This window comes from Acipenser ruthenus, chromosome 26, assembly GCF_902713425.1.
Source record: "Acipenser ruthenus chromosome 26, fAciRut3.2 maternal haplotype, whole genome shotgun sequence".
NCBI lineage: Eukaryota > Metazoa > Chordata > Actinopteri > Acipenseriformes > Acipenseridae > Acipenser > Acipenser ruthenus.
In genome coordinates this window covers 22317282-22340271 of record NC_081214.1, presented here as the reverse complement: position 1 = coordinate 22340271, position 22990 = coordinate 22317282, and the positions used below count along the sequence as shown (strand labels likewise).

The window sequence follows — 22990 nt, the reverse complement described above, 5'->3', positions numbered from 1 at the left end:
AGGGAACGTTACCCTCAGCTCCTGAACGCCTGCAGTATTTGTGCTTTCTGTGCTTTGTTTCCTCCAAACTCCGTAACACTATGCCTCCCTTACAGCTCCCATGTGTGAAATTTATCCTGGCAACATTGGACAGTACTTCCAGGTTCAGCACCTAATATTTAAGTGAATGTGTTTGTTTCCATCACCCTAGCACAGGTTCAACACATGTAAAACTAGGGGTTTGTGTGTTCTTGTATTGCAACTAGACCTACAGTAATAAATGCTGCAGTCAGTGGATATGACAGCTCCCAACGAGCTCTCGACTCTGCCAAACGTGACTGTGATGGGAAGGAATGAACTCTGTTAGCATTGTCCCTCGTTTACAACTTTAATAGCGTATTCATACTCCAGTACAACGTAAAGGAACCGTTTCCAAAATATCTCCTGCGTTCTGTAATGCAAAAGCAAACAGTTATTTTATTGGTTAAAGAGATGTCTTTCTTTATGGAGCTTTCAACATTTTATCCTTAATGCTGGCTTCTTTCAGAGGAACCCTCACTTTGCAGGTTAAAGATTTGTGACTTGGTAATCTTCGTGGTTTCCTGTAGGCTGTATAGAGAGCCATTAGGATGAGTACACACATTATTCCTCAACATCCAAGCACAGAAATGATGTGCTTGATATTGTCTTTAACATGGCCAGTGTTCTGTAGAACCCCTGGAAATGTATGCATATTATTTGAGGAAAACCACTATGAAAAATAAGTCCTGCTTACTCTCTGCCTTTATATTGTGCTCGAAGATCTAGACTGGGTTTAACGGGAAGCAGTGTTGTGCTGTGCTTGTGTCTGCTCCCTGCTAAATCCCTGAGTGGTGATGGCACACTTTTAGTTAGGTTATTCGGGAGCTCATGAGAGATCCCTCTCTCGGGTGTGAAATTCCCCTTATATGTGACCTCCACTCCCTGTTTATAACCCTCGTCTCTGCACCATGCCTGCTGATTCGCACACCACCCCCTTGGAAGTATGAGTCTTCTCCGTGTCTCGTCCTACCGCCGCTTGTTTGAGGAGGAGGAGTGGGGTTCGGGCCCAGCGGCGAGCCTCCAGTGTGGGGGGCAGTACCGAGTAGCAGCCAGGTGAGCGACTGATCCACGCCTGCAAGATGCCAGCTAAATTGGCGCTGCTGTTTCACCAAAGTACCTGTGTCTTTCCGTTAAGTTTGAAGAAAAAAAGATGAGTGTGTTCCAAATTTTTAAACGTGCTGTTGGTGTAATAGTTTTCTTAACTTCTTTAATTTATTTAATAGAACTTAATAACATGTTATTTAAAACGTCTAAGAAGACTGACACTAGCTCAAATAGTTACTTCAGTTCTCATAGTTTTACCTTAGTATTATGATTGAGCGTTGTTGTGAAGATCTGGATATCTGCATTAATAGAAATGAAGCTTCAGTTTGGCCACCTTTCGCCAGTCATCCAGAATGAGAGCTGTTTTAAAGAACGCTGGAGTTGTGGTTACCTGTGTCGATCACCTTAGTGGGGCTCTCTCTGTGTCTGGTCTCCAGAGCTGGTCGCGGTGTGGAGCTGGTGGAGCCGGACTTCGCTGCTGCCCGGACTCTGAACAGAGAGGGTCTGTCGAGCTGTGTGAGGGACCGCGGTCTGATAGCGGCTCTCAACAACAGGCTGGTCAACCTTATTGAAACGGTGAGTCGCCAGCCTTCAACAGCAACTCCAGTGCAATCTGACAAACAGCAGAGACTCAGCGTTTTCAGTAGAAGATGTTAATACAGTTAATTGATTGTAAGTTTACAGGCAGGCATTGTGTCAGGCAGAGCAGTTTTGTCTTGAATACGTTTTCTGCGACACTTTAATTGTAAAGTTGAGTACATTTTCATTCAACTCCTCCATAAAAGATATCTGAAAGGCTTTATTAGCCCCCGGAATCCAGCTTGATTCCTGGTTTGCAATTCACAGACACTTGCAATCAAAGTATGGTATGGCCTTTGCTAATGTTCATTTTACAAATTGATGCTTTTTGGAAAACCAGACCGTAGCCAATTTGGAATTTAACAGAAGTGGCTTCAGTTATAAAATGTCAGGCTGTGGTTGGGACAAGGTGCTAGACTTGCAAAGCTGCAGCTGCAGGTATGATATCTGGTTCCACTCTGACGGTCCCCTTCTGTGTTGGCCCAGGCCCACTGTCTGGAGGAGGAGAATGAAATGCTGGAAGCAGAGATCCTGGAGCTGGAGAGGAGGCTGGAGAGTCGCACCTCCCCCTCCTCAACCAGCCAGCGAGAGAACATCTTGGACCTGAGCGCCGTGGTGGAGAGGCTCAGGAAGGAGAGGGTAAAGAGGACCTGCACTCTTAATCTGGGACATTACTGTTACAGGTCATTCTAACTTGTGCCACCAGGTGGGGCTGTAGTACTGACTAAATTAGAAGGTAGACTCATTTTATATAATCATCCTTGGTTGTTTTTTTTTGTTATCAAGCCAAGACAGACCCAAGGTATGAAGTGCGTGGCAGGTAATGAGCAAATGATTGTGTCAGCCCAGGTGTGCAGTAAAAGACTTTCACCAGCTTTCACCCCCACCTCGCCCACACCAAATCCTTAAAACAAATAACTAACGTGTGTCAGCACCTGTTTTAAATGGCTTCCTGTAACCAAGGCCCCTTTGTTTCCACAGGAAGAGATCGTGTCCGATATCGATGCCCGACAGAAACAGCTCCTGATCCTGCAAAAGAAATTGGGACACACCTCCGAGCAACGTGCTCACCTGGAGCTGCAGAGGGAGGAGATCACTCCGGTAACACAGCTCTGCCTTGTATTCCCACAGCTGAGAATTGTAGTCTTTACAAAACGGCAAGGAAACATGGAGCAATCTGATTGGCTGACTGTTTCAACCAGTGTAGATATGTCACAATGCCAGCTTGATACTTTTAAGAACCGCTCTAGTCTGAGTCACTTCCCATGGTCCAATGCATGTCGAAGCTGTTTAATGGCACCAGACTTCGGGGTGTGAATACTGTAGTACATCTGAAGACTCTGTCAAGTGTTATTCCTTTCCTATCACGTGATAGAACATTTTAGGGGTGACTGCAAGATAATGGAGTTGTTATTAATAGTGCTGGAAAAAAATCTGATTTGAGCAAATCGTAATAGAAAACCACATTTATTTATTTATTTTTTGAACAAGGATAATATGTCTTACTCTCTAATTTAAAAACAATGGAACCACACAGATCGATGGTGTATAGTACCAGCTTCCAGATAATAATCACAGATAATAACGTAACATATTAATTCATCAAACCAGTCTTTACCAAAGCAGTCTGTAAATAACTTGTGAGCTTTGGGAATAGGGCTTGACTTTATAGCAGAAGCTGCTTCTGTCAGCCCCTCCACTAGGTGTCACTGCAGGCTAACATACCCTGTGCTTCAGCATGCAGTGCTCAGCAGATAGACATGTCGGCCACAGCTGTTGGATTCCTAAACAGCCTAAACTTAGCCGAGTCCCTGGGCATCGAGCCACAGTGAAACCCAACTCCTGCCTTTGAAACCATTGTATCAAACACAATCAACATGCCACCGCACAGCCCACCCCCTTCAACAGCTTTGAATAGTACCCTTTAGAGTTCAGATGAGTCTCTTGCAGTCATATCTATTATCATGCAGCATGCACATTGCATTTCTCATGTGTGCAATGTTGTTATGCATCTTAACATTTTAATGCATGTATTACAAATGACATACACCTATTACCCTTGATATATAGACTGATGTTCATACAAAGCTGATTTAAGGTGGAATTGCTAGATAGTAGTATTAATAGGTTTGAAGCTTCTGGGCTAAAGATATTTCATATAATAATGTACAGATCCAGCACTGTGTAGATTTGAACAGACACCACTGTGACAATTCAACAGAACATGGAATCGATTCTCAATAATTCTTTAACACTGCACTGTTTTTAAACATGCAAGAAGCCCCGCAGTCAGATACTACAATCTGCAAATAAAGTAAGAGAAAGACCGTCCTTTGTGTTATCATGGGGTATTAACCCTTCTGTTCAGGTAGCCAATCCAACTCTGTGTCTTTGGAGAATCTGTTCCCTGGTTTGTTTTTGCCTTCGTTTGTTAATCTGTGATTTTATTCAAAACAGTTCTTTAGCAGGGCCTGAGCATGGTATTATTTACAAAAAAGCTGCCTCCTGTTTTGGAATCCAAGGTCGTACCACAAAAGAGAAAGCGTGTGGAGAGATCGTAAAAAATGAAGCATCAACGCCTAGAGCACCTGGTGGCGAGAATAGCATTTGAAATATCTTTTCACTCATCAGGTCTTTTCAGTGAAAAGAGCCCTGTCTTTAATATCTCACAAGCACATACTGTACAGTGTTGCTCATATATAAACTGAAAGTGCAAGGTGTCTGCTGAACACATCTACAACACTTCCATACATGCATCAGTCTTTGCTCACTCCTGGAATATATATCAGTTTAGCCAGACACCTATACACAGATTGGACTTGCAGACTCAAACCCACAACATATCCACTAAGGCAATTATGCCTACTTAATTGACATTCCAGTCCTTTTAAAAATGTTCAATTTCAATAGTAATTTACCATTAAATTGGCATAGTATCCTTCTCTTAAGATGATTTCTTTTGGATTTGCCATGCTTGAATCTGCTTTCATTAGGCTGATTCCAAGCTTTTTCAGTTCTTTTTCATGCTTCTGTATCCATACCTATTTCTAAAAGCCTTTCATGCTTTACTCCATCTCTATGCTGCATCATGCTTGTATATGGGTTTACTCTGCTTCATTGTGCTCTGCAGTGCTTGCAATAGTATCTCAAATGATCTCAGTTAGAAATACAGTCACCCCTCCCTCAGGCTCTCTGTGTTAAACTGATTTGCAGTGAGCTGCAGTTTTTCCTAACATGCATATATTGTGATCACGCGATGGCTCACACTATGGCTGCAAGCATAAACGTGTCCATTGACATGCATGTTTAGGAAGTCATTGGGAACAGCACCAAAACACTCCGAACCTGGCAGCGATCTGTCTTGGCAATTTAAACATACTCTCTAGCTTTTTTTTCACACCTCTCTCCCACACCTCGTTTCAGTCTGCAGTATTCTGCGGCTCCCCTTCTTCTCTCAGCTGTTTTGGTTTTGTTCTGCTGTTGAGGCCTGTTGACCGAGGGAGACCTGGTGCACTATTTGTTTTGTTCCAGGAGGTGGACGCTGTGACAGCGGAGTGCCTAGCACTGCAGGAGCAGGTAGGCATTTATGAGGAGCAGCTGGTGCTGATGCAGGAGGAGCACGAGCAGGTGAGAGTCTTACAAAACCACCAACCATCGCTTTCCAATTATCCACTCAAGATTTATAGGAGGTCGTTGCTGCGCACACAAGGTGTGGAATCACAGATATCAGTATGGTTCTCAGTTCTGGTTTTGGGTTTGTGCATATACCTAGCTGCTTTTATCAAGGCGTCCCTGTAAAGTTCAGAGATTGAATTATTTTAATTAGCATATTCTGAAAATGTATCAGTAATGGATACAATTTTCCCCTATTGCGCTAATGGAAACTATTCTCAGAGGATACTGTTCTCATCCTACTCACACTTTCCTGATAAAATTCATTCATAGTAAATACGCTGTTATGTCAGTTTAAAATGAACAATAAAAGCTTTAATCGAAAGCAGTGAGGTGAAAAACAAAAAGGGATAGAGTAACTTCCCTCCAGCGTTTTGGTCTGGGTTCAAAAACAATTTCTCATCTTCTCTGCAAATGAATGAGACTCTAGTGCCAGTGCCACATGGAGACTGGATTGTACTAAAAGACACTGATATTCCATGCTGGAGATCAGAGCGCTGATAGCAGCCCTCTCTGACAAAGAGACAATTTAACTCTCATTTGGGGAACAAGAGATGAAGTGTGGAGCGTCTCCCCCTGCCAGGTAACAGGAGTGGGAGTAGAATGGGAGGGTAGACAGATCTGATAACACACCCACTGGTACTGACAGTGACTTCCATAACACCGTGACACACCTGGATACTGTATCCCAGAGCTCCAGGGAAAAGGAACACAGTCCACTTATTGTCACCTGTACCCATTTGTGACAGACTTGTTGAGCATTCAGTAATTTCATTTTTAAAAACTGTTTCTGATAAAACATTTATAGTTTTAGTCTGTCTGTCTTACAGCGTGTGGAGACCCTGGTTGCCCCTAGTGACGGTGCCCCATTGGTTAGCCTGGCATTCCCTACCCCTGATGTGACCCCCACTGTCCTGAATATCAAGGAGTATTACAGGGAGTTGGCTGAGAACCTGCAGGTGAGGGAGGGGGGAGAGGGGGTGGTTTGATTTTATTTTAGATTGAGCATATTTATTGTTTTTTGGCATGTCTATTAAGAGACATAATATTTTTTATTAGATTTTATATATATATATATATATATATATATATATATATATATATATATATATATATATATATATATATATATATATATATATATATATATATATATAAAAATCTAATAAATCAGTATTGGTAGTTCACAGTATGTAAAAAGTAATACCTGTAGTAGTCTTATTATATTTTACTGTCTGTCATTCAGGGGTTTTTGTAATCTTCGCTATTGGAAGATGGAAAGTGTAATTATAAAGCTATGATTAAATTCTTAGCCCATCTTCGATAACAAGACACAGAGATTTAACTAGGCTTATCTGTGAGGCTGCAGGGCATTTCACTGTTATCCTGGAATCAAATACAGGATAATTTACAACATACATAACTTCCAGACAGACAGCTTCTAACAACTAGGATCAGGCTCCATTTGAACACTCTTGATCTTTGTAATCTCTGCAGTGACCCCTGACCTCTTTCCCCTATCGTCTCTCACAAACATCCATCAGCATTCAAAACAGCGCCCCCCTCAGATCCAGGCTATAGAGTATAGCAGGCTCGGATGCCATTAGGAATGGAGTACATCTTTCTGGCTAGTCACGATTTAAGTTTGTACTGTTACCTTAAAGTAAAGTTCATCTTTAGATCTTAAAGCATCATCCTTATAAAATGAATGAATTATTCTATTGTCCTTGACACTAGTGGCTGTATTGTATGCATTCTTTATTCATATTCATTCTGACTACCTTGCTGTACTAGAAGAGGTACAGTCTGGTCATAGAGTCACATTAATCGATAGTTTGTGTGCAGCCCGGGTCATAGTCATGACCTGCAAGAGAACTAACAAAACCGTACTGCTTTTCCAGTTTGAGCCAGCTGCTATCACATGGGACGAGGAAACAAAGAAGCCGAAGGCTGGCACAGAATTCGGGGTCGAAGGGAGAAGCGTGAGCAATGTTGGAGAACTGAAGAAACGGGTAGGTTTAGAGGAACACCTCTGTGGTCCCTCGTGTCTAATCCTGCTTGAGAATCAGATCGTTCTGAGGAAGTCTAGAGGAACCTTTTGACAACATTAAGACAAATCCATTGTGTCGAAGTCCTTGTCTGCTCCTGTGGTGAAGGTTTACCGCCTGTTGACCATTATAACCTTTTTGATGACGTTATATGGTTTCTAATGCTTACAAGTTTTTTGCTGATAAAACAGTTTAAATCAATAACCATTGTGCAGTCTCAATTGTCTAATCCATACTGTTTCTAATAGTTCAGCTGCTGCAGATTAATGATAACCTCCCATTTAGATTTACATTTTCCAAGGGCAGTTGTCCAGACCACACTCATAGTTTAATTCTAGCACTCAGGAGTGATGGCTGATTGAATGTGGACTCGATTCCCTGTTGATAACGAATTCTGGCTGAACCGCTTCAAATAAAATCTCCCCAGAAATATAGCTAAACTGTAATTCTATATAATTGTATAATTATCAGAGAAGAGAACAGGCCATTCAGCCCATCAGTGCTCACCTCTTATCTTTTTTAACTTTGAAGTAACCCATTCTGTATTTAATATGTTGCCTTCCAGCTGGAGCAAATTAAAGCTATTCTAAATACCTTATAGAAAGACAAATCTGCTTTTTAGCCTCTTCGCCGGATTCTAGAAAAACAGGTTTCTAGTCACAGAGTTTTCACAATTAATCTGTTGTCATGTTTAAATTTGTATCCTGTTTTATACAGGTATGGAAATAAGACTGGTATTGCATAGCAGTTTCGCCCATTCCAGCTTAATACGAGCTTAATTAGTGTACAGGTAACAAGCTCAGGTGTGTCTTATTAAACTCATAGTAAAAGCAGGAATGGATCCAACTGCTAAGCATTAGGAGTCTTATTTCTATTGCTGTTATATTCAGGATATAACGTGATATGACTGTTTTGTACTTTTTTTATTTTTATTTAAATGGTACTACTGAAGGGAATCGGTTGCAGAAAAAGTTAAGTTTTTCATGAAAGAAGTTGTAACTCCAGCTGTATCTGGGATAAAGAAAGTTTACCATAGTCGTTACGGCAGTGTGCTGTTTTGAGTTGCGCTGTTTTGAGCTGTGCTATTCCCTCTCGTCTGCACGTCCCGCAGATTGCTGAGCTGGAGAAGGAGCTGGAGGCTCTGCGGCAGTGTGGAGAGGCTCTAGAGAGGGAGATCGAGGACCAGGAGGTTCTCCACGAAGAGGAGATCGCTCATCTGGAGGTGAGGAGAGCACAGCCTTGACACAAATAAAGGCCATTACCAACACCCCTACACTGGCGTACTTGAAAACAAAGGCAAGAGGAGCAGGACTGAGCCCATCAAAAGCCACATCATCATTAATCTCGCTTCCAACTAAACAGACCCCTTAATGTATACGCCCCAGACAGATCTGACTTCACAGACTGCCACTGCTGCGCAGTGTGGCCACGTCAGCAGTGCTGTTCTTTTCTTGATCACCTGGCGGTCTGGAGATAGTGGTACTGTATGTTTCAGATTCTTATCTAGAAGCCTCCGACTCCAGCAGTTGACACGAGTGGAGGTACGTCTGTCAGAAGGGAATGGTGTAACTGAAAGTTTTCTCATAAGGAGCCGAGCTGGGCAGAACCCTCTGACGTGTCTCTGTTTCCTCAGGACTGCGCCGCGGAGCTGCAGGAGAGCCACAAGGTCCTTCAGCAGGAGATTAGAGAGCAGGCCGACAATTATGAGGAGCTCCTGAGCGAGAAGATGGCCCTGGATATCGAGATTGCAGCCTACAGGTAACGCAGCTCTGGCCACAAGACCGCTACTGTGCTTGCAGAGGTGTCTGGAGTTCAGAGCTTCTTAGATTAGTTCATTATTTGTGGCAACGTTTTAGATTTTTTTTTTCCTATTAATATTGATGTCAAATCCAACGCTATACTGAGGGCAGCAGAACTAAAGACCATTGACATTTAGTTTAAAAACAGGTTAATCTTGAATGAAACAATAGAAGCCGGAGAGAGTGCTGAAATACAGATTCCTCCAAGGAGCGAAGGGGGGGCTCAGTCAGAGCTGGAAAGTGTGGTTGGACCCTCAGTAGTGATGACGAATGCTCCAGATAGCAGCTGTGAGCAGCTTTGTCATTGCTGAGCACTTCAAGAAGCATTCGGAAGGAGGGCTACTGTTTCCTGAGTCTCAGGGGAGCCACAGGCTTGCAGGAAGCTGATTCCAAGCTGTCACTGGCAGGTGCTTCCACTTCCCCTTGCCTTGAAGACTCGGTGTCATTTCTTCTTCTTCTTCTTCTTGATGTATAAACATCCTTGCCCTCTGCTTCAATTCACTCCTGCCATTGCCTATGCTTAGATACAGGTCTATAATGAGAAGAGTCAGTCTAGAGGAAAGGTGATTAATGGAAGTACAAGAGCAAAACCCTTCGGTCGTCTTTCTTCTCTTGGAGGGCAGTTCTAGTACAAGCAGTATCATGTGGCTAGCTGTCCTTTATAAGAAACACAATTACTCCACAGCTGTGGGGACCAGGCTTTCTTATAGCTATATAGATAGGGAACACACTAATTTGCTGTGTCTAGATCTGACACCCTACTTTTTTTCCCCCCAGGGGATTGGTTGAAGAAGAAGTGGAGAGACTATGCTACTATTAATTGTCTGGAGCAGCAGAATTCCAAGTGCAAGACCGTTCTAGAACAGTGTACTGTTCTAGAGCAGGGTGCAGTGTTCCTTTCCCAGCAGCACACAGAAACAGGCTGGGGTGGTTCATTTCAAGCAGAAGCAGCACTGAACCATTGAAACAGCAACCAGGACTTTAGGAAGGTCACCATCATCTAACACAGCAGAGTGGATGTTACTGTATACACAGATATAAATTCATTAAACTGCTTGACACAAAGCTAACATTTTGGCTTTGTTTTCTTAACATTGTTTAAAAAATGATGTCAAAGGAAATATACTGTATAAAACCACCTGGTGATAGCATGTCTACTGGAATACTGTGTAGTTTAAAAAAAAAACACAATTGAAAATGGATTATGATGTGAGATATCAGCTGAAAAAAACAGGCCAATTTAAACAAGAAACAATTTGGGCTCGCTGCTCTCCCCCTGTTCCAGCAGAAACCCAAGCTCTTGGAAACTTGCATTTGATGCCCTTTTGCACTGCCATGAAGAATCGTGGCTGCGGTAAGCCCTAATTGAGCCTTGTTTAAATTGGCCTTGTATGTATTTCATCTTTTAAGGAGTGATGAGGGCTACTTTAAACAGGCCTAATGGAGAAGCGCTATCAAAGCTGCTGAAGTGCAGGCAGGCAGGCAGGGAGGCAGGGAGGGTAATGGATGAGATCAGGGTGCCCTGCAGGAGCCCCATAGACATGGAGTGATGCATCTCCATACAGAGGGAGGAGGGTACAGCATGTCTGGGATAAGGAAGGGATTAGGAGAGGAGTGGGGGCATCCTTCCATATCAGTCAAGAGAGGCCACATGTAAGAAAGCTACACTCCCCAGCATCCACTATCTCAAGGGGCCTCAAAAGTAAGATCCCCCTTAGCGTTGCAGCTGGCATTCATTTACAGTCCAGTTCAACACTCCTGATACAGAGATCTGTTGGTACTAGGGTCAGTACCTTTATAGGGTTATCCTTTCTGTAAACTCCTTTTAATATTAATTACCCCTGAATTAGGGAAACGAGGTGGCACGTTGTTCTGCACTTAACCTTTGGCACTGTCTTGAAGAACGGAGGCATCGCGGATGGCAGCTATATGTATGGCATTGCCAAACCACATATTGCAAGGCAGTTGAATCCCCCCCCCCCCCCCCCCCCCCACATTTGTGAATCATCTTTTTTAAATTTGGCACACAACTTTAAAAATGTACACGCTGGTTTTTACCAGGAGATTTAGGACTTAAATCAGGAGAATACAAAAAATAAAACTGATAGAAGCAACAATGTAAACCCAACTGTACATAATAAGGCTATCATTTTATTTATAGTGAAAACTATGAACCCACGAGAGCGAAGATCTAATTTGAGCATATTTTACAAAAAAACTACACCCCCCCAAGCTTTCTAGGCAGGTAATGTCGCTGTTTTAAAATGGTTGAGGATGAGAGTTTTAAAATCTGAAGATGAGAAGACTGAAGTAGGTGAAGACAGTTGGAAACTCCAGTAGTGTCTATAGATGTAAACATTTACTGCTACAAACACAACTGCTACTACTACTGCTGATGTAATAAATAATAATGTATGTTTTACAAAATCAGCTGTGAATGGTTCAGCCACAGTAATGAACTGTATTTTCAATGGGAAGAAGATGGAACGTGGCATTCTTGTGGCACACGATAAAGTCCCATTTCATTCCCATGATGACTTTGCAGCTAATTAAAAACGTGGTATTACTCACTGCTTATTTATTTGTGCTGGGGGAGCTTTCACTGTGTGGGAACAAAGCATTTCTGAGCAGAAAGGAAAGCGTCCTGTTTTCACAGACTCTACCTTCATTAGGGCAGCAGTGTGGAGTAGTGGTTAGGGCTCTGGACTCTTGACCGGAGGGTCGTGGGTTCAAATCCCGGTGGGGACACTGCTGCTGTACCCTTGAGCAAGGTACTTTACCTAGATTGCTCCAGTAAAAACCCAACTGTATAAATGGGGAATTGTATGTAAAAATAATGTGATATCTTGTAACAATTGTAAGTCGCCCTGGATAAGGGCGTCAGCTAAGAAATAAATAATAATAATAATAATAATTACTCTGATAGACTTCAGAGAGCTGCTGCTTACCTTGCTGGGTTTATCTTCCTTTCAATCCCCCATAGCACCCCACTCAGTACCCCCACCCTAGGGGTCATTACAAAGTAATCCGTTCTGGGATTCTGCAAAGTGAGAGGTGGAACTAACACAGAGAGGAGAGGGTCGCCCAGGGGTCACCTCCAACACTTTTGGAGGATTAATGCTTCATATTGAAATCCCTTTTAGAATAACGGCTCTTCGATGGGTGTCTGGATAGGAGAAGTGCTGAGATGCCAGAACGCTCACGTTCAGTACTGATGGAAGCTTCCCGTTCCATTATAAACAGCGCTGGAGCTGCTTCGTTGAGGGTCTGAAATTAAATCATAGCAGGAAAAAAAGCAAGACCTCCTAGGGGGTTTAAACATGCAGAATTAGCTTTGCTTTTTCCATCAAATTAGATTCTACAAAGAAAACTTGAAAATACACATTCTGATGTCAGTTTAAAACATTTAAAACATGTGTTCTTATCTGGTGTTAAAACGACAATGAAACCCATTCATCAGTATTAGTTCAGTTTACCCATGCTATAACTGGACAGTGCCCAGCCAACAAGTAGTGGTCATATAAAGTTACATGCAGGACCTTTGCATGCCCTTCCAAGCTCTGTTGGGCTCTTATCTCAATTTACAAACAGTTGCTCAGATTTAAAGCTATAGGCAATCACACCTGAAGCATAGGGTGGTCTAGTGACCTTGACTGTCCAACAGATTCACCTTGGTTGTATTGCTTCACATTGCGGTGGGTTGTGTCGTTCTGAGGGCCTGTGGTCAGTGATGGAAATAGTCCTTCAATCAAGGCACTGTTTGTGTTGTGAGATGAGGGGGTGGGATGCTGACCACATCTGACCTACACTGTGCGCCTCTCCAGTGTTATCACAGCTGCAACAACTGGATATTATTCAGAAAACAGCAGATTAACTGTTAGGAATGAACCAAAATCAAACAAATAAGAGATTTGTGTAAAATGCATCTGAGGTCCTGCATTCATGACTTTGGTAGGTGCATCAGTATGATCCAGTTCAGAGCATATACAAATCTGGTTACACTGCCCCCTGTGTTACATGCCAGTTATTCATGTCTACTATTCTAGTGAAAACCATCTGGTTACAGCATTCTTCATCATCATCATCATCATTATTACTGTTATTATTATTACACACAGTGAAAGATAATTTTCCTATAAACTTCAGTGTTTTACAGTCTTATTCTACATGGTGGTGGTGCGAGACCCGTGTATAATCAGGTTGAAAATAAAACAGATAACCTCAGTTTTTAAAAACAAACTCTAACTCCAGTACATGAACACAGCAAAGCACAGTCAATGCCAAAACAAACAACAACGGCATGCAGATTTCAAGTTTTATCTGCAAAAGACGGGGAGACATTTATACAAGAGCAGAATAACACAAGTGCTCTCTTGATTTATATGTGACCAGAAACCCTCGATAGAATTGCAGCCTTATTATGCACAGCTGGGTGTATATTATTATTATTATTATTATTATTATTATTATTATTATTATTATTATTATTAGCAGTATTATTATTATTTAAACAGGGTATACTCAAGTTTATGTCAAGACAAAGAACAAAGATTTACAAGCTTAGTGAAAACACTCATTTCAACCAGTCCCAGTAGTGCAGTAATACAATGTTACAAAAGCTTAAAAAAGGGGAATTGATGAATTGTGTTTTATGAGGGATCACTGGTGGAACAAACTACACACAGCAGGCTCTTACAAAGAGGCCAGCTGTGAGCAGGTAAGCCATCTGTTTGTCCGCTGCTCCGCTTGGCTTTGTGACTGGTTTAAACTGGGTGCGCTCCCTCTTTTGAAGTTCAGCTGCCGGTTGCATAAACATAGACTAAGTCTTTGTCTTAACATAATTATAAGCCATACTAAGGATAGACACTCAGTTAAAACGGTTGCATAAAACAGTCTTTCGTTAGACTGGTCTTACTTAGTCAATTACGCAACGCATTCTGGGAATTAATACACGGGGGGCGGACATGGCTGACGCTTTTCTCAAACAGCGATGTTCACAGTTCACAGTAACTGAAAATTTGTGCTTGTTAGAGGAGTATAACGCAGAAAAAGAAATACTTCTGGCGAAATTTTCCGAAAAATGCACTAACGTACACAAACACAAGGCGTGGGATAAAATAACAAAAAAGTTAACAGCGTCAACCCGCTATGTGTGCGGTCTGTAAAAGACGTGCAGAAACGTTTAAAAAAGAAATATTTAAGAAGAAACATCCGCGTACTGGAGGAGGACCTCCCTCAAAACTTAAAAGGACCACAGAATTGGTTATTGAAATCTTTGGGGAGGAGTCTCCGATGTTTTTGGGGATTGCCGGTGGGCGAGACAGTGGAGTGTGTGAGAGCCAGCGGGAGGCTCCACCTGTCAGCTTCAGTGACCACAGTGTCGCCGTAGCGACGGTGTGTCAGGCAAGCAGTGCTGAAACTAAAACTTTGTTAAATAGCAACGGTATGTTGACACGGTAACAACAAAACGATCACATGAAATCAGATAATTTGTAACAACCTAAAGTTTGTTATAACTATTGATGATTGCGTGGCTATTTAATTTAAATGTGTTACTGCGCTTTGTAAGGTTAACAGAAAGGATATTAACGCTAACACAAGTACTTTTCTCTCCGTGAGCAGCAGCATGATTATTAGTATACCTTATTCCTCTATAATATAAACAGAGGATATTCCAGGAAGGTTAATGGAGTACTGTTGTTATTCCACATGAAGATGACCAAATAACCGATATGGCCACCCTGATGAGTGAAATAAACACAGCACAGTATAAAAGTGCATGGAGTATTCTGTTTATATAACAATCTATTGAAAATGCTTAACCCGAAATTGAAATACAGTTTTGGGGTATTCATTTAATTGATCTGTTTAGCATCCTGGTGTAATTTGGAACCGCAAACAAATGTGTGAAAGCGAATGTGTATGCAACAGACTGTGAGTGGTTTCACGCTGACTTTATATTACAAAAGGAACAAAATATACAAATCCAATCCTAACGTGTTGTATCCCTTTCCAGGGTTTGTAAAACCGTGTTCTAATAGTTGAAGAACTGCAATGTACTTTAAGTGTGTTCATTTCCTTCTGTAGCTGTGTAAAGCAAGACTGTCCAACAGGAACTGAGTTTATTTTTCATTTGGATTTTTTGATTAAGAGCGCTCTTCCCCTCCAGACTCTCTGATTGTGAGATTTGTATCGGGGAGGGTCAATCTCTTTAGTCTCATAGGATATTGCGTTTCAATCAGTATTATTTATTGAATAAACAGTGCACAGGAACAGGGGCCAGGGGCCAGGGGCCACCTGCATGTTTGTAGAATCCTGACCTTTTGACCCTTTACCGTTAATCTCATTCTGTTGGGAAAAAAAAAAACATGCTTAAAATATGAATCAAATTGAATTCTTACAAACAGAACCCAGAACATATGTATATGGCTAACTGTAGCAGAACTGCTACAGAGAAGTTCAGCAAGATGTTGATGGTACAAGGAGCACAGAAAAGTGTGTTCAAGCCTAGTAAAAGTGTAGTGAAAGCATATCTAAACACAGAGTAATGTACTGTATGGTAAAGTCTGTGCAGAAGCACAGTAATGCAAAGTACAAGCAGAGGAGACTACAGAAACAGAGCAGATTTACTGTGGTAATCTTTTCATAGTCCTGGTGTACAGCTTATCAGATGCTTAGCTGATCAATAGGGTAGAACATGCTTAATCTCAGCTTGGGCATCTTCTTCTTCTTAAACATCTGCAGATCACCCCACACGTGTTGTTATCTACAACAGATCCTTTAGCTAATGCAGTATGGGTAGTAAATTACCCAGAGGTTGTCCACAGCTATCACTAGTGCTTTTGATCTTTCTTCCATTATCCACAGATGACTGGAAGGCAGTGTAAGGACTGGAGAGTGCTTCCACACACGGCCCACACATACTGTCGATAATAGTGAAGTGGTTGAAAGGTTATCCTCACTTTAAACATTTCTCAGAGGCAAACCTATTTGTCTGATACAAATCACTGTCCTCTGGTCTATGGATTCACCACTGCAGATAGTTTAACGTTTACTGATGAATTCTTTTAAATTGCACACCTTGTAGGATTAGGCACGGGGAATAATGCCATTTCACACAACAAATTAGGATTATCCAAAGTATTTCTACATTAGACAGTGATTAAGTCTAAGCTGCGCAGACCAATGCGTCCACACTGAAACCAGACTGAAAACCCAACCCTGGAACATTGGTCAAGTTAATAAGACTTGGAGAGCAAGTGGTGTGAATGTACTGTGTTAGTACTGGAGGTTTAAAAAAAAAGATTGTTGCAGTCCAATATTAGGATTGAAATAGATTAAAATACTGATGATGGAAATGTGCAGACATTTATTGCTGCAAAAATAACACCATATAGAAGTTGTGCAACTGCTTATAAAGATACAGCCTTCCATGTGTTCATCCTTATTAAACCTACTCCCACTGAACTGGATAGAAGCAGCATTCTGAAGCATTTTTGTGTTATTTTACTGGTCGGTTTGTAGACAAAACAGGGTTTAAATGAACCCTAACAGCATCTGTTTGCAATTAGGCACATTCCAGCAGTCAGACTTGCTTAATATTCATGCCCTATGAAATACACACTGGCAGAGACTAAAAGCAAACTCCACACAAAACATGACAAGCGCTGAAAAATGAGGAGTAGAACAGAGACTGGAAAGGGAATTCTCTGCGGAAGCTGGGTTAGCCCGGCTAATTTACAGGAGAAAGAAGGGGCTCTTCCACGACCCTTTGAGAGCTCCTTCACACAGACGGGATGTTTACACGATACCCGGCACAATCAAAATGTATTCAATCTTCAGGAGACATGGTCACTTACAGACAGACAGGCAGCACGATTTAGGGTACATGAGAAATGTATTATGTAAGAGCTCAGTGAGTTGGAAGCAGCGAGGGACACTTTTACTGTGTTTTTTCCTCGCTACCGGGATGCATTGGTTTATAATCTGTGCTTTAGCATGTTAAACTTCATAATGATGGTATTCCATTGAAGACATTGAAAAAGACTTTTGCCATTTAATTTATTTTAGTATTTCTAAAAACGATTTGATGCCACATAAAACTTTTAATCATTTATAACATCGTCCGTAACGCTAAAAGAGGGTTAGGTTCATTTTTTTTTACTTTTATTTTTACTAAAGGTGTTGAAAACACACTTTGTCGAAATATTGGACTCCCATAATTACTTTATTACTGGCATTTTTCCACGAGAAAGCTATTTTTAATAAGCATGTCTCTTCTCTTCCTCGTGCTTTGTGTGTTACTGTGTTCAGTTCCATTTGCTTTTTAACAAGAAAAACATTTTCTGATTGTGCGTTTAAAGCTATGGTCATTCCTGTCTAGTTTTTACTATCGTAAGGCTTGTGTATTAATTATCGATACAATAAGTGGGTTCAAAAGGCTTAATTGCGACAGCACACCGTATGAGGAGCTGCACAGAGCACAAGCGGGTAGTGCAGCGGGTAGTCTTGCTTACAAGTCCCGTTTCTCTCTCATTCGCTCTTTCTGCATCCCCTATAGGCCAACCCCAATCGATATACAGGAACAAGAAGAGTCCGAATACAAACGTGCATTCATTCAGATCTGTCATTAGAAGGTGTAGACACACGTTTCAAACACAGAGCAACCGATACAAATGATTTCTACACTTTAAACGGCAGAGTAATCAATAAGTTTGGATTTTAAATAATGAATATTACACTCATTGTCTTAAAAGTTAATTTATTTTTTTGTTGTGCTTTTTTAAACCAGTCTCTAGGCAACACACAGTCTCTGGGAATAAGCTGGATATCATGCTTCACATGATAAAACTGGCAATTTAAAAAAAGTCCGACCGCCTCCGGTGCCACAAGCCAGCAAGCACGGTGCGAATGCTTAATCCTGTCTGACACCAAGACAATCAAAAACAAAGCAGAAAAACAAAACAAGACGCTTTCCTCTGCCTGTCTCCCAAGCCGACAGACTGAACAAAGGGCTGCGTCATTGTTTTCCTACATCGGACATGAACAGCACTGTAAACAAGTGCCAGCCCAGGAGGGACAGTGGTATTGCGTTTGGATGCTGCTGCAGATCCCAGATAATATTCCACTTGTTTTCTGAGAAGAACCTGCGGCTTGCTACAGATAAAGTTAAGCAGAGCTATCTGTCGGCAGCAGCTATCTCTGCAAACATTCTCTATTACCTTCATGATCTGGAGTTTAAGGGAAATGATTGACTTGAGAGAATAGTCTGGTACTAGGGCAGACTGCCCAGTGTTTACTCGGTGGTTGGTATTGACATCAGGCAAGAGAAAAAAAAGCTGCATTCTATTGAAACAAAGGAAAATGCATTAGGTCAAAAAGGATATAGAAATATAGTCCAGGGCCCTGCAAGAAAAGAGGCTGATGTTTGGCAATACTTTTGAATGCTTATCAGTTGAATTAGAAATGCATTCAGTGGGATAAAGTCAAACTGGTGAATCGGTATTCAAAACACCCTTCTGTCTAACGGCACTCAGAAACAGCGGGTTCTTTTCGTAAAATCACCACTTGTTCTTGTTTCTCCGTTACATGCTGTGCGAACGCATCACTGTACGGCACAGCGCCTTTAATTAATCTGAGCGGTGAGTTTTGAGACTAACCCCTGACTCGCAGTGGGTGTCGGAGCAGCAGGGAAGATGAATGCGGCTCTGTGGAAACTCAAGCACTGCTGCCGGGTTTATGAGGCATGCTGTCTTGATCATTATTAGGTGTGCACTCTGGTTACAGTGCGGCTCTTAAAAAGAAGAGAAACTGCATCCGCCAGCTGTGGCCGAGGTACTTGAATGAATGCAGAACTTTTTACAAGCTTTTTACAAGCTTTACTTTCTTTTGCTATGCTGTTGCACATCTCATGTGGTTTGACAGTACTTTGACATTATGCACCTGTCCCTGTCCTGTATATTAACTATTTGCCTTTAAATGTACTAAATGGAAAAAGGCATGGTTCACAGATAACTGTGCATAAAAAAATTAATCTGCTACATTTGCGATTTGGTTTCAGTTCAGTAGCTGGCAGGGGGTGAAATGCAATCCTTGCAGAAAAAGAGCCTTTTAATGAGGGGTCCATAGGACACACTTGATGGGATCACAGCTCCGGTGCTCAGAGTGAATAGTCGAGCATTCCCAGCCCTGGGGTCTTTTCAGCGGTTCTTGTATCGCAGGTGTGTTTTAGTTCTTGTGCTTCACCACCTCCCCCTCCTATTAAATTTCACAATCAGATTAACAAGGCGACGCTTCAATTGCCTTCAGTTCTCTTTCTAATCCCTACATCTGACATAGATTCAAATAATTCGGATGAATGATGTGTGGTTCTGGAAATAGCCATTCTTTGTCATTATCCATTTACCATGGAAACTGGAAATTTATATGGTGGGCGGATGTTGACGCTGCCTGGGTTTGGTGACCTGGAAGTAGTATTTGGTTGCTGACGGATAGTTTAATAAATCTCTTTCTTTTGAACGAGCTTCTTAACCAACATCAGTTCCGTCTAAAACTGCCCCCAAGGAACTCTTCTTTAAAGAACATGGTATTACTGTTGCCACACCAGTTGCAAAGCATGGACAAGTTATCAGAAACTCCATTTTAAAAGGTTTTCAAAAAATACCTCTATAGAAACCAGTTTGTTTCCGTATGCAGAGAAACAGCATGAGTGAAAATCCTTCAGCTGGGCTGTCCAATCAATCCTGGGAGGCCATAGCACACCAGGTTTGACAGGTCAGATGAGATCATTAACTACTTCAGGGTCTGCATGTAATTGGTTCAATTTAACAATTCAGAACAGGGTTGGAACAAAGACCAGGAGTAGAAGGGCCAACTTTGGCCAACCTTGTACTTGAGTGACAGAACCTGAATGGGATTTAACCCTACTGGCATCACCGCTCTGCTAACCACAACTGCGTGAATGCGGATCCATTTTCAGATCTCTGCACACAGAGCGTGGGTTTCAAAGTTCACAGGAAGGTAATGCTTGTTGACTGCCTCATTTTAAAGAAGCAGGATTAACACTTTCACACCGCGGTTAACCAGGCGGCCTGACATCCCTCTTCAGAAGACAGTAAAACAAATTACAACCTGAGAAAGAAAGAAGTCTTATAAAACATTCAGTTGCTACTTTACCCCTTTGAAGAAGCGGGCTGGAAAGCTACTCAAATTTAACCCTTTACTGTTTGTTGCTGTACACAAATGTGTGATTATTTTAAAGTTTAGTGTAGTTTAGAATATGATTGTTAGCTTGTCAAGCGCAGAACTGAAGCATCAGTGAGATTAATAATATGCTGCTTAAAAAAATATATTACAGTCTGATACATTATTATTGTATATTTGAATTAAAATACACCGGCAATTGGAGCAGAACAAAACTCAGACTGGGATGCTATTGGAAGCTGAAGTGCTCCTCATTATCCACACTTTCAGTAAGCCTGGCACACAATGCCTACTGCAGGAAAAATAAAAAGATGTTTTTTGGCCTGTATTCCAATGGAAAATGGAACGTGAAGTTTTCAGGGAACATGGCATTTTTACAAATAGTTTAGAGGGCAGTTTATTTGTGCGCTCTGTTTTGTCTAGATAAACTCCCACCGCTGAATACCACATGACCTGGAGAGGGGCGATACGGCTTTATTTGCTTAAAGCTCTAAGTTAATTGGAAATGCTTTTTCACTCCAGGAAATATTAACCGTGAGCAAACATGAACTCGATAACAAGGCAGGAGGCGCACGTCAAGGTCTGAACTACTAAGCCTGGTGAAGCAGGGATGTGAATGTGGCCTCAGTGTAGGTTAAAAAAGGGTAAATCTGTTCGCTTGTGATCAAGTTTTCAGCGGTATGGGCTGTGAATATTGATTTCTCTTGAATAAAATTAAGGAAGATATTATTTGAAACTGTGTTCACAGTGGTTTTTAAAAAATATATATATATTTTTATTTTTTTATAAAGATCAGGTTGATAAGATAAGCAATCTTACTAAAAGAAATCTACATCCCATACTGTGTAAACCGGTCTATTGATGCATATCTGTATGACTGATTACATCAGGAAATAATGAACCTAAAATGCAATAACAGCTGCTGTGCATCATCGTGCGTCATGTAAGAAGGTGGCATGTTGGTCTGTTTCTTTATCAATGTGCTGATTACAATAATGTTTACTTTTTAATTCTTTTTTTTTTTAATTACTTTTGTGCTTGTGAAGGTTGACAGTTTGTCAGGGATGAAAATCTCTATTATCTTTATAGGAGAAACAAGATAAGCCCCTTTCACACTGGCATGATCTAACCGGGTCGGAACCTACCCGGGCAGGACCTGGTGTCATGCGGGTTGGGTACGCGACTTCATACTGCTTTTGATTTGTCTCGCTCAGTCCAGGTCAAAGCGTGTCAGCCCACATCCTGAGGTGGGTTGCTGGGACCCGGGATTGGGACCCGGGTCCGGACACGGGTAGGAGTGCCAGTGTGAAAGGGGCTTTAGATGGTTGCTGTGCAACCCATACCCAATGAAAACCCAATCAGATTCAGTGTAACACTGGTAACAACACTTCACTAGGGTAACCCTTATAGTGGTTATAACTACACACAACTATAGGGTTTTGATCACTAGGAATCTTCCCAACTCCTACACTTTACCAACAAGCCTTGGATAATTTCTTAAGGGCAGGTGGAATGTATTCTCTATCCCCATCTAGTGCTGTGAAACTGTCAGCGATGTGTCTTTAAAAGTTTGGTACATAGTAAGTGTGGTAAAAGCGAATTTGTGAAAGCACGAGAAATTTTGAAGTAAGCATGAAGCATGAGGCGTAAATGAATGCCAGGTGTGATGGTCGTTTCTGTGATCTCGACATCTGCACTGAGACCCACCACCATGTCGTTTTATACACCCATCTGATCTGCGATGGACGTGACTTTGGTTCGCTTGTGGCCTGAGCTACGGTGGGAGCTGTAGCTTTTGGCTGGAGGCTTCATATATTCCGTTGTGCCTCACCACTCCCATGTGTTTATAAGATAGTAAATGAGCCATGAGAAATAGTGGAGTAGCACACTATACTTCTGGGAAAGTGAGAGTGTGAGGTTTCTCAACCAATTGCATAGTAGCTTGGCCAGAAGGTTGTTTGTTTGTTTTTTGACATTGCATTACCTTTAAATAACACTGTTGGCACAAAGTGAGTGATGACAAAGTGCCAGCAGCACTTTGGACTTCAGTAACTGGACTGAATCACAGGCTGAGACAGAGCCACACGCTGCTGCCTTTAAAAAGGGTCTCTCCGTAAGCATATATATTAAGGCAAAAGCTCATTAAACATTGCACTAGCATATGACCTGCATGTTTACAATAAATATTAAAAAGTCAACAAAAGACTTTACAATATTAGTGTATCAGCTTGCATTTCTCTGCATGGTAAGTGAGAGACACTGTAGCTACAATGCCATGTTTTTTTAAGAAAGAAATACGGTGTTTATTAACTTTAGTCACAGATCTTTTTTTTTTTTTTTTAACATTCACAAGAATTGCCTCACAAAAGCAAAACCGCTGAAAAAAGGAAGCGTTCTGTCTGTATACAGCCTCAGCGTGGTTTCTCAGTGTCTAGTTAATTAGTTAACTCCTTGTATACTGTAAATCCAAATTGTATTAACAAGCTTTGAAATGGCTTGAGTTTTCTTTGGCCTGCAGCCATACAGAAACACATCAGTGGATGTTGGCGGATCTCAGAAACCAGACCTAGTCATAATTGGTTTGAC

At 41.5% G+C, this 22990-nt stretch overlaps 1 protein-coding gene across 1 annotated transcript; it reads left to right on the top strand.

Annotated features, from left to right (window-relative positions):
• Positions 1–708: 708 nt before the first annotated feature.
• Positions 709–10267, top strand: LOC131701751 (alpha-internexin-like). Its single transcript, XM_059001523.1, has 10 exons — positions 709–1113; positions 1542–1680; positions 2170–2322; positions 2665–2784; positions 5215–5310; positions 6186–6314; positions 7257–7367; positions 8515–8625; positions 9037–9161; positions 9980–10267. Exons 1-10 carry the CDS (start codon positions 1004–1006, stop codon positions 10020–10022), a joined length of 1137 nt encoding a protein of 378 aa, XP_058857506.1. The 5' UTR covers positions 709–1003; the 3' UTR covers positions 10023–10267.
• The last annotated feature ends 12723 nt before the right edge of the window (positions 10268–22990 follow it).

Coding starts and splice junctions, on each gene's coding strand:
- LOC131701751 (XM_059001523.1), top strand. CDS start 1,004: ATGAGTCTTCTCCGTGTCTCGTCCTACCGCCGCTTGTTTGAGGAGGAG. Junction 5,311..6,185: donor TGCAGGAGGAGCACGAGCAG/GTGAGAGTCTTA, acceptor TCTGTCTTACAG/CGTGTGGAGACCCTGGTTGC. Junction 6,315..7,256: donor AGTTGGCTGAGAACCTGCAG/GTGAGGGAGGGG, acceptor CTGCTTTTCCAG/TTTGAGCCAGCTGCTATCAC.